Source organism: Triturus cristatus, chromosome 3_2 (genome assembly GCF_964204655.1).
Source record: "Triturus cristatus chromosome 3_2, aTriCri1.1, whole genome shotgun sequence".
NCBI classification, from domain to species: domain Eukaryota; kingdom Metazoa; phylum Chordata; class Amphibia; order Caudata; family Salamandridae; genus Triturus; species Triturus cristatus.
Window position 1 is genome coordinate 537320326 of NC_140584.1, and position 15198 is coordinate 537335523.

Genomic DNA, 15198 nt, shown 5'->3' on the forward strand with positions numbered 1-15198 from the left:
TTGTCTGTTCCCTGCTCCTCACCCAAGCCTTGACATGGATCTGTAAAAATGATAATGACTCACGAAGTCGGACGGTTTTCCTCTAAAGCAGTCTTTCGCCACTGTTTAAGCAATCGAAGAGGCAAAGGTTTAAGATGCAGATTTGACAAATATGACGCTGAAATGTTTGCGATTACTTGTTGCACTAAAGCACAGCATAAAAACCTTTAAAGAAAACAACAACAAAAAAATGTCACCTGTCTGCCATGATGCAGCCCTAAACTGTGGTAGAAGGGTGGTTCCTGAAGATGCAGCAGTGCGAGATTCAATGGCAGAGAGAAAATTCATAACTGACGTTTCTGTAGTGTTAATGCCAGCACCATGTAGGCTAGTATCAAATATTCCAGCCAGGCCTGCATACAAAAAAGAAGAAAATTGATTACACACAATATTTTCTGTCCCACATAACAGATGCCCAAGAACGTTACTAGAGTCATATACAGCGCACACTCTGCAGTGAGAGTGGAAATACTACGTAAAGCGATGAGAAACTCTCCAAACAAACCTTACCTAATCTCAAATACGACATCACGGTATACTTGTGTATAAAGAGCCACTCAAAAATACCTGCCAAACAGCTAGAGAAGGAGCACTGAACTGGAACTGCCAGGTTGATAGTAATGGGACTACACAAGCCAGCCATGCATCCTGTCAACTAGTGATTCAAGTGACGCATCTAAGCGATGTCAAATTGTTTGAGGCTTCTTCCAGAAGTTAACTACGTTTTCAAAGAGTGTCTACACAATCATAGCCTTTACATTTGGGGGACAATAGTAACAAATGTTGCAGTGCCCCAAGTAAATTTCATAAGGTAAACCTAGAACCATATAGATCACATTTTCTTAGCTGTAATGATAGGTCCGCAGTGCGATTTATTTTAGATTCTCAAGCTTGCTAAAATAAACAGTACTGTTAACGGAAGACCACAGTTGAAGCCACAGACTATCCAACTTAATCGTTCAAGTCTAATACGTGTAACAAAATGTTCATGTATAACCTTTGCCTCTCCACAACACCATTTTAGTTTACTTGTAGAGTCATGTGAGAATTCAGTGACATTGAAATTGGAGAACTAATGATAATTGCAAGTATCTTTTTACTCCAACAAGGAATAGGACTTGCTGGTGGTGTGGCCTGCAGGCCAACATGACAGATGTAACTAAAGGCTCCCGCTGGACCTGAATAAAATACTACAAAGTCCAATCTTATTTGGATAGCAAACTAACTCTTTCCTCCAAAACTGCCCCTCAGTGGTTGCGAAACAGTAGGGGGGCTGCCTCGCTGTAGGCTGCTGGATGCGGCGACCCATCTCCAGCCTTCAGGGAGAGGCATGTGGTTTTCCTATAATTACCCTTGTACTGTACAGGGTACAGCCCCGCTAAGTACCATGAATCAGGGGTTAGACTAATGTATTTTAGTGTTGGTGTCTGCATCAACACACTAAATGCATTAGATACACATCATATAGCGCCAGGACCACCCCACGAGGCACACTGCTGCAGTGAGCCAAGTGCACTGGGAGTGCGTGCACTTTGCTGGCCAGTGGACAGCAAGCTTTGTGAGTACACTGGTGTCTCTCAGTCTTGGTTACTTTTATTTACATCAATCACTCACTGTGCTAGGCACACGCCGTGCCAGAAATGAACATTTCCATCCACAAAGAAGCATAAACAAACTGTGCCCTCACGTGGATCGAGGGAGGGGGGGGGGGGGGGGGGGGGGTGAGTGTTTGGGGGGGGGGGGGGGGGGGGGGGACACTTGCATGTTGTTTTCCGATAAGGCACCACCAAACTCACCATGACCACTCAGCGTCTGATTGGGCCCCAAAACAGCTCAAGCAGCAAATTGTTCTTTCCTTGCTATGTGGTCTGCTTCCGCCAGAGTGATTGTTGTATATTATAATAAAGGTCTCTGAAACTTCTGTTTGCCTCCATTTCCATTTTCCTTTAGGCAACAAATAGAGCCTCGCCCACCCACAATCCGGCACCCTTGTCATTTCTGCAGCAACACTTGAGGAGGACACCTGCAGTAATATATTTGGCAGACGTCGTTCCTCGTCTGGCTCCGGCATCGCTCTGGGTGTAAACACGTCTCGGAATACTGTGTTTCCGGTGTTAGGGCCCCGTCTCATTTCAAATTATCTGCGTGCCCAGACACCCCTCCGGCATCACATCATTGATGCATAGCTAAATCAAACTGGAATGGCATGGTGAGCAAAAAAACGATGGATTTAGGCCCAGATCTCTGTACTGAGGTGAATGTATGACAATGTTCTGCATTCTGTCGATCAACTGTTGTTTTTGCATTTGTCACCCCGAGTGGGAATGCCCAGACGTGGGTCCCATGCTCTCCATGCCGCTGGAATCAAGCTATCCTGGCTGAAGAGGGGTGAAACCCCGAAACCGGTCCTAGGATGCTTGTTTCCAGTCCAGGGAGGACCTGGCTTGGCAGTTTGGGCTGGACTGTTCCCATGAGGCACAGGGTCAGGACTGATTTGCATATGGCTGGGTTCAAACTGGAATGGCATGGTGAGCAAAACAACGATGGATTTAGGACCGAATCTCTGTACTGGGGTGAATGTATGACAATGTTCTGCATTCTGTCCATCAACTGTTTTTGCATTTGTCACCCCGAGTGGGACGGGTATGCCCAGACGTGGGTCCCTTGCTCTCCATGCCACTGGAATCAAGCTATCCTGGCTGAAGAGGGGTGAAACCCCGAAACCGGTCCTAGGATGCTTGTTTTCAGTCCAGGGAGGACCTGTCTTGGCAGTTCGGGCTGGACTGTTCCCATGAGGCACAGGGTCAAGACTGATTTGCATATGGCTGGGTTCAAACTGGAATGGAATGGTGAGCAAAAAAACGATGGATTTAGGCCCAGATCTCTTTACTGGGGTGAATGTATGACAATGTTCTCCATACTGTCCATCAACTGTTGTTTTAGCTAAATCATTAGGCAATCCCCCAGCAACGTTTGCTGGGCCACATACAGCCAATGCTGTTGAGCGTGACATCACTCGCAGCGACCACATTGGATCGGGCTCATGAAATGAAATGAAGATTTATAATGAAATGAATTGAAGATTTATAAAGTGTGACAATTACCCGGGAGTATCTAGGTGCTAAGCGGACAATCTGGCAAAGAGGATGAAAAAGACATTTGCGTAAGAGCCTAGTTTTTCGATGTTTTCAAAAGTCCAACAAATTTGTCTTAGTTTTAATTTCTGTTGGAAGAGAGTTCCACAACCTAGAAGTGCAAACGATGAAGCCCCTCGCACCCCAATTGGCTTTTTTAAATCTGGGGATTATAAGATTACCGCTTGTGGATGAGCGTAAAGGAGACGAGAAGGAATGTAGCGTAGAAAACACTGAATCAAATAGTCTGGGCCGACAGCTTGTTGAGCTCTAAAGGCAATACAGAGTGCCGTAAATTGAAAAGGTTAATCTATAGGGAGCCAGTGTATTTGAATCAGTGCTTGGGAAGCTGATTTATGTTTTGGAATGCCCAGTAGTATCCGTGCTGCGGCATTCTGTAGTGTTTGTAGCTTTTGCAGAAAACGTTTTCGGATATTGATGAAGAGAGTGCTGCCATAGTCTATTTTGGAGGAAATAAGGCAAAACTTTCCTTAAAGATTTAAGGATAAAGAAGCATGAAGGAGTGATATGATGCATCTGTCCTTCGAAGGATAAGTTAGTGTAAATAATTATCCCAAGATTTTTTGCTTTGTTACTGTGGGTAGGCAGAATCCCCAATTCCTGGGGCCACCAGTTATTGGACCAGAAAGATGGACTGTTGCCGAATAACCTCAGTCTTTGAGGAGTTCAGTTTTAAACAATTGCTGCTCATCCACTTCCCGATGTGGAGCATGCAATCGTGAATCTGAGCTGCCGTGTCACCAGGATTGTCAGCGATAGATACAACAATCTGTGTATCATCTGCATAAGAGACCAGGGAGAAGCCAAATTATCTTATCAGGTCTGCAAGTGGGGTCATATAAAGGTTGAACAAAGTGGGGCTCAGGGATGAGCCCTGAGGGACCCCACAGGGCAATGAAAAGGATGGCGAGGTAAAATCACCAAGAGAGACTATCTGGATACGGTCTTCCAAAAAAGAAGGGATGAATTTAAGAGCGTTACCTTTGATCCCTTTTGTTTCAAGGCGATCAATTAAAAGAGCGTGGTTGACCGTATAAAATGCGGCTGACAGATCCAGAAGGATCAGAGCCGCACTGCCTACGCTATCGATGGTTTGCCTGATTTCTTCGGTGTCTGTGATCAGTGCCAGCTCGGCACTGTGGTGAGTGTGAAAACCGAATTGTGTGGTCTCTAAACACTTGGATTTGTCTAGGAAGGTGCGCAGTTCCTTATTAACCAATGTTTCAACCAGTTTAGCAGGAAATGGTAGACAAATGATTGGTCGGTAGTTATTGGGGTCATCCATATCTAGAGGGGTCTTTTTAGGTCTCGCCTTGCTATCGCATAAGCGATCGCAAGGCGAGACTATTGTAAGGGGCTCCCAAAAGTGCTCCGAAAAGTGGATTGCATGGCGAGCACGCGCACAATCACGCGCATCGTGCCGCCATGCAATCCGTTTGGCATCGCACTTCAAAGGGTCCGCTCCCCCGCCTGGAATGCGTTCCCCCGCCAAGCGCGCGCGCGCCACCCTCCGCCGGGCTTGTCTTGCTTTTTAATTGTTGCTTTCCGCTTGTGTTCTCCGTGTTTTTAAATGTTGGGTTCACCCTACAGGTGTTTGTTTACTGCTGCTAATTAGCTAACTTCTATCAGCACATCCACCCCGTCTGCCCTTCAGTGTATCCGGCAAAGCTGCTAATTGGTGAAACTAGAAAGGAGCCTCTTTAAATGTGCTAGACTCTGTTGTCAACATTTTATTAAATAAAAAATAAATGCTGCATTGCACTTTTCAGTAAGAAACTAATTTAGGGATGCCCTAAGTCAGTTTCCTACTGAAAAGTAAACGTGCAATGCAGGCGTTTATATACCGATATGGCAGGGATGTAACATGCCAACCATCTAGAATCGGGTGGGCGGTTTAGAGCGCTTGCCTTTTTTTCTTACAACTTCTTCGTTGTACCCCTTCTGCACCGGAAGAGGCAACACTGCGCAGGATCAGGTTACCCAGCCCCATATAAGCCACACACGAGACGGTCCCACGCACAAAAGAAGCAAAAGCATCTCCCTTGCTGCACCGCAAGAGACAACCCTGACGCATATGCCATTACCCAGCCGCATGTGAGCCACAAGCAGGACGTCCCACGCATTACAAGAAAATAAAAGCGTCTCCCCTATTGCCTCGGAAGACACAACACTGCTCCAGATAATGTTTCCCAGCCGCCTTGAGGATAGGGCAAAAGAGCCAGGTAGGTGCCTTTCCATTAAAAAAACATCACAGCAGATGACAAATAGGTTACTCCGGGCCTGTTAGACCGGCCGTTATTCACAGCGCATTGAATTCAGGGAATGCGTTTGCGGGGGCTTGCTATCTAAATACAACACCTTATTTAACCCCTTCGCTGCGGCGGAAATTCCGCCGCAGCGCTGGGGGGTGCGGGGGGGCAGCGCGGTGGCGCGGTGCTCATGACGGAGCCACTCCGTCATGAGCCACGGTTGGGCTGTGCTCATGACGGAGTGGTTCCGTCATGACTCCGCCCACGGCGCTAATCGCCCGCACAGGCGGGGAATTAGCGCCGCGTGGGCGGCACGGCCGCAGCATGACGGAACCACTCCGTCATGAGCACACGGCAACCGTGGCTCATGACGGCGTGGTTCCGTCATGAGCACGGAACGAGTTAAAAAAAAAAAAAATAACAGGAAGGATTGCTGCTTTGCTTTTTTATCAACATGGAATGCATTTTTAGGAAGCATTTTCAATGCTACTTTAAAAGCAAAACAGAAATCCCTGTCAAGTGAACGAGTTCTGTTCAAATTCCGCTTTAACAACATTACCAAATGCGTTTTTTTCTAGAACATCCCATCGTCACACTTTTTGATCAAATAAATACATGACCCAGTTTTCGAGACAGTGGGCGAGTGCTTACATGACAATGTAACATGCTCAAATTCCGGTAGAGACACCACACGTTGTGTTCTCTGCAGATACAAAACAAAAGCAGGGAGTGTACCAAACTCCGGAGTGGCCCGCACCTTTTTTACCCGTCATGCATCATCAAATTAGGGAAATTCTTCAGAAAAAAATGTAAGCCTATCCGGAAGCTCACCTTTTCACCAGCCCTTTCCTCACACCAAAGATAGAATTTCTGTTGAAAGAGACACCTTCTCTACTGCCTCGCGATATGCATCACAGCAAGTTTGAATGAGCGGTGAATTAACATTCGCTGGATAACCAGCCTGCTCGTGGGACTCCTAATTACCATGTGCATCTCTCCACCACCTGAAGCTTATCAAGTCCGGTATTTTTTTCATTTGTTATCTGGTACTTTTACTCGTTTTTAACATTTAAAATACTCGACTGCGACTTCCAAAATGCACACAAAACTGTTGTGATCTCTGTAGATAGACACCTGGAGCCAGTATGTATTGTTAAGCCATCTTTATTCAGTCTCCAGTTCAGGTTACATCTGTCTCTACTCCAGCCAGCCTAGTGTGGTACCAGCCCCACCAGGAGCAGCCTCCCTAGCTGCTCAGCCCATCTTCAACTGCCAACACTCATCCACTCAGACACCCAGGCATTCCATGCATCACAGGCACACCAACATTCTATGACCATCTCACGCTCTGGCTGAGCAGCTAGTGGCAGCAGGGCTGGACTACATGTTATTCAATTAAGTAGGATATAACATTATCCCTTTTTCTTCAACGAAAACGAAACATGCAAGTGATAAAACATCAAGGAAGAACTATCCACAAGAAAAATGAATAATGGTACAAGTCCCACAGATGCAAACATAAAATTAAAACATCGCAGGAGAAAGAACCATTATACACAGAAAGAACGTATAAGATAAATACATTTGATAAGCAATATCTCCCATCCCTACGTTAAAGATAAAAACACTATGAAGCAAGAATAACATTACCCGTAATACATTTGAAGCATTTTGCATTAAACACCGTGACATAATGCACTACAACGCAAAGAGTAAATAAACCCCACTCAACCAATGCCCAAAGTAATAACCTAGAGTACCACCAAGGATAGAATACTCTATTACAACAATCCCAAAAGAAAGGGAACCAAACATGTATATGGGTCGTCACCCATAGAAACTCCCATGAAGGGACATACATAAGTACTGCGCGCAACTAAAACTCAACCCTGTGTGCTACACTAACTCAACCCTGTGTGCAACAATAACTCAACCCTGTGTGAGGGTTAACCGTAAAACTATGTACATTAGTACTGCGCGCAACTATCTATGGACAAAGCCATAACCCAACCCAGTGTGAGGGTTAACCTAGGTACTCCAAACCCCTTGAAGAGGTTACACACTCCCATGTAGAAGTAACCAAACGTTAAATCGAAAAGAGCTCTTGACCCCCTTGTGGAGGTTACTTACCCCTATGGGAGTAACAAACGTATAACTTAGGGCTGTTACCCATAACCTTCCCTCGTGTATGAAACAATGTGATGACCACCCACAGGAAAAAACAAAATCACTGTAAAATAGAAGACCCATTTTCAAACTCAGAACCTGTGGCATCACTACACACTAAACTGTAGGAAAGAACATACACAAGTAAAACATTAGCGAATTGTGCACCACACCGGTGAGCGATTTCTCACCCGAATAAAACACTGTGAACACACTGGAGCACTGTAAAAGTAAAACATACTAATACCTAGTAGAAGTGCACGTAAATAAAACTTGGGCATCATACAATACTTCTACATAAACTTTACATAATACCTACAACATAACCCATACGTTATTAAACACTTCTTCTTGTGAGCAATGCACATAGTCCAAAGTACCTTTACTTTTTGAAAAGTAAAAAAGTCCTTAGTTTCAGGACATCCCAACATGCGCAACATTAAAATGCACATACTTATAAGATGCATTCGATGTAAAATAACTCCAGCGTTGACATGTCCCTCAAAAATGTCTCACCTTGTTTTAATATTTCCTTTACAAACACCATCAAGCTATTCCAGATGAAACTACTTTCCGACATAAATGAAACGGAAAGACTTTCCCAAAGAATGCCTCATCGACGATGGTTCCTGAAGTGCAAACAGACAACATACGAAGCATCAAGCTTCCCTTTCCCGGACTCAGTGTCGAAGATAAAACTTTATTGAGACAGCGTGGCTGGCAGCAAACAAGCTGGATCCAACCGTATTGTGAGGAACCACCAACCACAAGATGGCGGCTCGCTGCGTGCGTTGCGCCGGATGGCTAGCGGTGCTGACGTGCACCAAACAGTGACACAGAACCAGGCTTGATGCAGGAGAAGAGAATAGGGATCCTCGAGGAGTGTAACGTCACAGAAGCTGATCGTGGAGGACCACGCGGCTAACAGATGCAGGTGAGGTTGCGCGAGATAATAACGACTTGTAGCATCCTTTGAATACCCCACACGCGCTCTTAACGGCCCACACCAAACCGGCCTCAAATTAATATCAAACAATATGTTACCAAAATTGTCTCACCTGGGTTACGCCGCAGCCCTTGTGCCCGCTCTTTTATGAATCACCAAGACAGTAAAAAAAAATATGATACAGACCATCAAGTCAAACGATCACTGTGTGAATGCTTCAGCTTGAAAAAGAATGTCTTATGCTTCTTTGAGCACAACCACACCGCTCTTGTGTGGCAACCAGGACATACACACGTTAGAATTAAATCCAGACTGTCACAGAAGAAAGTCACAGCCCATAATTCCCTTACTGTTTAAGCACATTCAATATGTAACCCTACAGTTGCTGGGCACAGTCACAATTCAAAAGGTTGTCGACTAAAAACTAGTACCAAGCCATGGAGATCCTGTGTGGCCAAAGTACATACTCCCGTTGATTCTGTGTAAAACATGGCACAGATGACATTTAAACACTTTGAAATACTCCAACTGTGCAGCCACTGCACGGAGATCGTTGTGACGTAGTACCTTTTAAAAAACAATCACTGTGGTCTTGGAGGCCCCTTACATCACAGCAACTGTCAATTAATGACCCTTTTGAACACGATATTCTCCATGTGTGCAACCTCTGCACACCTTCCGTTTATACATCTTTTAAATTGACTTTTTCTTCTTTCTGTGGCTGGAACACCATGTGTGGTTGTAGTTGAACTACTCCTCCAACTCACTGTAATCCTTTTGTGGCTAACATTGTGGCTGGAACACCAGATGCGGCTGTAGCTTAGCTACTCCTCCAACTCACTGTAGACCTTTAAATGTTTGTAGTATTCCCAGGCTGCAGTGTCTTTATTGATGACACTTCTCTGTGGGCCGTCCATTGGAGAGGACACTGGTGGGGCTGGCGCTGGCTTTCCTGGGAATTCTTTCTTTGTAGATGTAGTTGCTTGTAGGATCTCTTAGTTTCTCCTTTATTTCCTTTATAGTTCCTTTGTTTCAGTGGTTCACCAAGAGTCTCTAGGGTTCAAGTCCGCTCGTCGCCAAAATAAATGTTGTGATCTCTGTAGATAGACACCTGGAGCCAGTATGTATTGTTAAGCCATCGTTATTCAGTCTCCAGTTCAGGTTACATCTGTCTCTACTCCAGCCAGCCTAGTGTGGTACCAGCCCCACCAGGAGCAGCCTCCCTAGCTGCTCAGCCCATCTTCAACTGCCAACACTCATCCACTCAGACACCCAGGCATTCCATGCATCACAGGCACACCAACATTCTATGACCATCTCACGCTCTGGCTGAGCAGCTAGTGGCAGCAGGGCTGGACTACATGTTATTCAATTAAGTAGGATATAACATAACCATTCTGAATGTTGGCTAGTCTTAACGTTTTGTAATAGAACGAGACACCTAGTAAACGTGTTTTTCTGTTTTATTATATTTGTCTTTTTTTAATAAATTTGTAGGTTAGGCTTCCTCTGGGTGGTACTTTGTGCTACTTCAAACTTCCAAGGTAGGTGCCAATATTTTGTCCCGTTTCTAAGTCCATAGAGAACACTAGAAATTGGACTTACAAAGCACATCACATAATATAGAAGTGCATCTCCAGTAATTTATGTACCAACCAGATTCTACAGGCGCCCCACCCCTCCAGCAGTATGCATTTTTTTTTATCATTGCTGTCAAGTTATCCAATTCATTTCTTAGCTTGCATTGCAGTTATCATTCGTTTCCTATGAGAAATGGTATGTACTTCTGCATATCACAAATTCTTCTCTAACTGTTACTAGGAATACCCTGTATACAATGTATTATAAAGCCCTTTAACCACCTACCCTCCCAGTGTAAAATTGTTTTAACTACGTATACTGTTTTAGTTTCTAATAAATACTTGAAAAGTGTATATTAAATATTCCACATATGCATGTATATACATTTTTTTTTTTAATTTGCCTAAAACTTCTGAAACTAAAAAAGTCAGTAATTGCTAATAAAAAATGTGGACTGCCACACTGCTTACCCTCATGCCATAATTCTGTAGTGAAATCATGTAAACGGTGGCAAGGTGAGCCGGTGTACTAGTTTGGACCTGCCATCCGATGCACTGGGAAAGCCAGTCAAAGGGAGCAGGAGAAAGAGATTCTTTCAGGGCTGGACAAACTGTGAGCTCAGTGCTTAATTTGTGTAAAACAAAAATAAAATAAAAGTTCTAGGAATCTCGTCAGGAGGCCAGCGCAGCTTGCATGAACCTCCCCCATTGTCAGCAACATCTCGGCACCAGTGCAGAACCACCTTAATACCAGCGCAGCACCACTGAGGCACAGACTCAGCACCAGCACAGCCTCACCAACTCATCAGTACAGCACCACCACTTCTGCAACAGTGCAGCACCACCCCAGCACCAGAACTGCATCACTCAGCAACCCTACCGCATCACTCAGCACCCTCAGCATCAGTGTAGCACCACCTAAGCATGAGCACAGCACCATGTCCGCATCAGTGCACCACCAGCGCAGTACCAACCCAGCACCAGCGCATCAGTGCAGCACCAGCTGAGTAACCCCTCAGCACCAGTGTAGCAAAAACCTCTGCCATAGCCAGCACCACCTCAGCATTAGCACACCACCACCTCACTACCAGTGCAGCACCACCTCACTACCAGTGCAGCACCACCTTAGCACCAGTGCAGCACTACCTCAGCACCAATGCAGAACCACATATGCATCAGTGCAACACCAACTCAGCACCAGGGAAGCACCACCTGACCATCACCACAGCACCACCCGAGTATCAACACAGCACCACCTGAGCATCACCACAACATCCTTAGCATCAGCACAGCATCACCTCCGCATCCATGCACCACCACCAGTGCACCGTCAAATCAGCAGCAACTCAACACCAGAACAGCACCACTTCAGCACCAGCACAGCACCACATCAGAAACAGTCAGCACCCCTTCAGTGTCGCTCATTACCAGTGTAGCACCACCTAAGCATCAGCAAAGCAACATATCCACATCAGTGCACCACAGTTCAGTACCACCTCAGTATCAGTGCACATACTCACACTCCACACCATGCCACATAATTACAGTCAGCATAATTTCACCCAGCGCCACACAGTTTCATGCCCCAAAAATCAAGTCAACCACATAATTCAACAAGAAACCACATAATACAAAACAACAACACAATTACATAACGCACTACATACATACAATCCACACAACATAATTCCACATCACACCACAAGCTTCTACAGCACACAACATAATTAAACTTCACTACATAACACTCCACATCACAAAATACTATACCACATAATTACTCACCATAACACAATGCCACTCCACATAATTACAATACGCTACATACCACATAATTACTATCCACATAATTCCACAACAAACCACATACACCCATTCCACTCAAATACACAGAAGTAAAAAACATTTGCAACGTAAATAGCTCTAACTCTCGCAAATGCGAGACCTATTGCATTTCCAATGCTTGTTTAATAATGGCAAAATAGAGCCTACCTTCCAATCTTTTGGATAATATCCTGCTTCGAATAAGTTATTAAAGATGGTCGTGAGGTGTATGGCTATCACCCTCGGGACCAGATGAATAGTTATGGCAGGATAGGGGTCCAATGGAGAGCCTGATTTGATCTGAGTCAGTGTCATATGTGTCAGTTCTACCGTCAATGCCCCAAAGTGAGATAATGTGGAGACATTAAGAGCGTCCTTAGGACAGCTGCGAAATTAGTTCATTGGTTTGATCAGAGAGAGTCATAGACAGATTTAACTTTATCTTGAAAGTGAAGTGCTAACTTATTGCAAAATTGTTGATTGGTGTTAGGGTTCTTAGAGTCTGGAAGCTTTGATAATTTTGTGCCTGTTCCAAAAAGCTCCTTAGAGGAATTTATAGCTCCTTCGATTTTGGCTAAAAAGTATTGCTTTTTCGCTATAAGAATCTTCTTTTTGTAAGTCAGCAACTTGATTTTATAAGACTCTTTGTCAACTGATTTGTACTCCAGTCTCCATTTACGTTCCGCTCTCCTACATTCCTGTTTTAGCTGTCTATGGTTATCGTGGAACCAAGGATCAGAGTTATTAGCCTTAAGGCTTTGGGATTTTTTTGCCTGGACTAGTTGATTTAATGATGTGTCCAGCCATTGATGGCAGTTGCGAACTGATAGGTCTAAATCAGAGCAGATCGGAGGAGTTGAATGTATAAGGGATTCATGAAGCTGGCCAGCATCAATGGTACTCCACCGACGCTTCGTACTGCTCCCAGTTTGTGGGCGGACTGATTTTACCTTGGATAGCCCATTTAATTCAAATATAACTGCCTTATGGTCTGACCAGGTCATGGGGAGGGAGGATAGCCATGGGAGCCGAGGGTTGTATGCGAAAACGCTATCTAAAAAGGTGACCAGCTACATGTGAAGGACCCTGGACAATTTGTGTTAGACCTGCCCCAGCCATATGATCCAGTAAAATCGTGGAATCTAAATCCAGAGAATTTTCCAAATGAAAGAATAGTTAAGGCTGTAGTATCCACTTTATGTTCTGCAAGATTGCCAATAGTTTGAATAAAGGCAGTTCTGGAGCCGGGTGGTCCATAGACCAGAAGTCTGTTGAAAGAATAGTGGCTGTTTACTTCAATTTTAAAATACATAGCTTTGCAGAGAGACACATTAGAGAGGATATTAAAAATAGTTAAAAAATGTTCTCTAAATAGGATTGCAAGACCTCCGCCCTTTTTAGGTCTCGCCTGAGCCAGCGCATGCGCTGCGGTGGCGAGACATTTAGGAGTGGAGTTTTAATAGTCCGACCACAGCTTTGTGTGGCATACAGTGTGCGGTTACTCGCACAGGCATGAGCAGAGGCGCCATCTCGCTTTCCTCTCGCTCGACCAAGCGGGTGCGCCTCGTTTCAATGCCCCTCCCCAGCTTGTTTTTTTATTACAAATTAACCACTGTTGCAGTTAGCACCCTCACCAGAGTCCCCTACATGTGCGAGCCATTATTACAAACACAACACAGTTCCTAGTTAGACATTAACAAATGCGAGCAAGCGTGTGCATGCAGAAAGCCTATGACGTGCCAAACATTCAATCCACAAATGCAAAAACCCCAACAGGCATGACAGCAAAGGTCATTTGTCTCACATTGGTCTACGCCAAGCGAGAACACCTCGCACAAAACTTTTTGCTGGTACTTGTAGTTTTGTTTTCCAACCCATATCATTATTGCAGAACCACAAAAAAACAGATATAAAGAATGCACATAGGCCTTTGCGACTAAAGTACCCGGAAGGCCACGTTATCTCTGTTCGCGGCCTCTGGGCTGAGATTAGCATCACAAAGGTCCTTCCATGGGGCAGGGGGCAGCGTGGTAAATTGCAGTGTTTAGATAAACAAGAGACAAGGCCGCAGTCACATCTTATCTGCGGCCTGCTCTCTCCTCCTCCTCCTCCTCCGCCTGCTGACAGTTACTATGGTAACCACAGTCGGACTAGCGGATGGCTCCAGGCAGCTGCACCAATCCAGCTGTGCGACAGCCCTGGTGGTCTTCGGAAGCAGCCGCTCATTGGGCAGTAGGCACGTAGCGTCACCTACAGGGCGTGGCTAAGGATATTCACATCCTCCTGCTAGTCGCTGTTTGCACCCGCACAAAGAAGTCTCCACTGTGGCATGTCGTTAGGAGGCAGCGGCGCACCAGCTAGAGGTAAGGAACACGAGGGCAGATGTTGTATTGTATGCCATCGGCGTTAATGTAACTGAGTGAGTTGATGCATCTGCCGTAGAGATCTGTGTTTAATCTGCAGGTCTCATGTTACAAACCAACGCATTTCATCCTTCCGAGGTCGATACTTGGTCAAGGAGGCAACATCGAAAAAAGACGGCCTCCTCGATCATAACAGGTGTTGAGGTTGCTCCTCGTCCTCCTGTATTTATTTTTATAGCGCTTAATACCCCTGATGAGGCTTTTCGGCGAGTAGCACGCTACTCCGGATGCACGTGACCTATTCCTTATTTTTTAGGGCTGACCATCGTCACAAAAGTACCGGGGAGAGGTATGGACCAAACTGCCATAAATTGTGGCTTTAGTTCTACTGAGAACAGCTTAATTGGCAGTTTTAAAATTCATTTAATGATCAGATAGATTGCTGGCGAGATCGTTTGCTGAAGTTAATATGCACTTAACGCCTCAGGGGCACGGCAGTCCTCCTCACCCCAGGTGAATGGCTGCAGGTGCACAGAATAGCAACGGGTGAACAAATAACAGGCAATGAGACTCGGGCTTTAGAGTAAACAAGGACAAGTCACAGGCCCTCAATCTCACCAATCCGGACCACCTCCTTCCCACACCTCCGCTACTTAACTCCCTTCTGGTGCCTATCCCTCCCCCAGCCGATTTGCTACCTTGGTTTCAATATACCTTACCACCCAAAAAGGTGGTACTAGGGCCAGTTGGGTTGTTCTCTGCCTTTGGAGTTCACGACTTCTCTATATCTCCTGGCTGGGGTCGTATCAATGTGCACAAAATTAATATTCTTCTCTTTTACTGTCCCTGATCATTCCAATACCCGTATCCGGTATG

At 45.2% G+C, this 15198-nt stretch overlaps 1 protein-coding gene across 2 annotated transcripts in view; it reads right to left on the reverse strand.

Moving 5' to 3' along the window:
• QSER1 (glutamine and serine rich 1) overlaps positions 1-15198 on the reverse strand; it is a 693647-nt gene that overhangs the window by 534471 nt on the left and 143978 nt on the right. For both annotated transcript variants that reach the window (XM_085648248.1, XM_085648247.1), the window contains exon 3: positions 237-392. In XM_085648248.1, coding sequence (XP_085504374.1) covers positions 237-392 — 156 coding nt within the window. The remainder of the gene's footprint in view (positions 1-236; positions 393-15198) is intronic.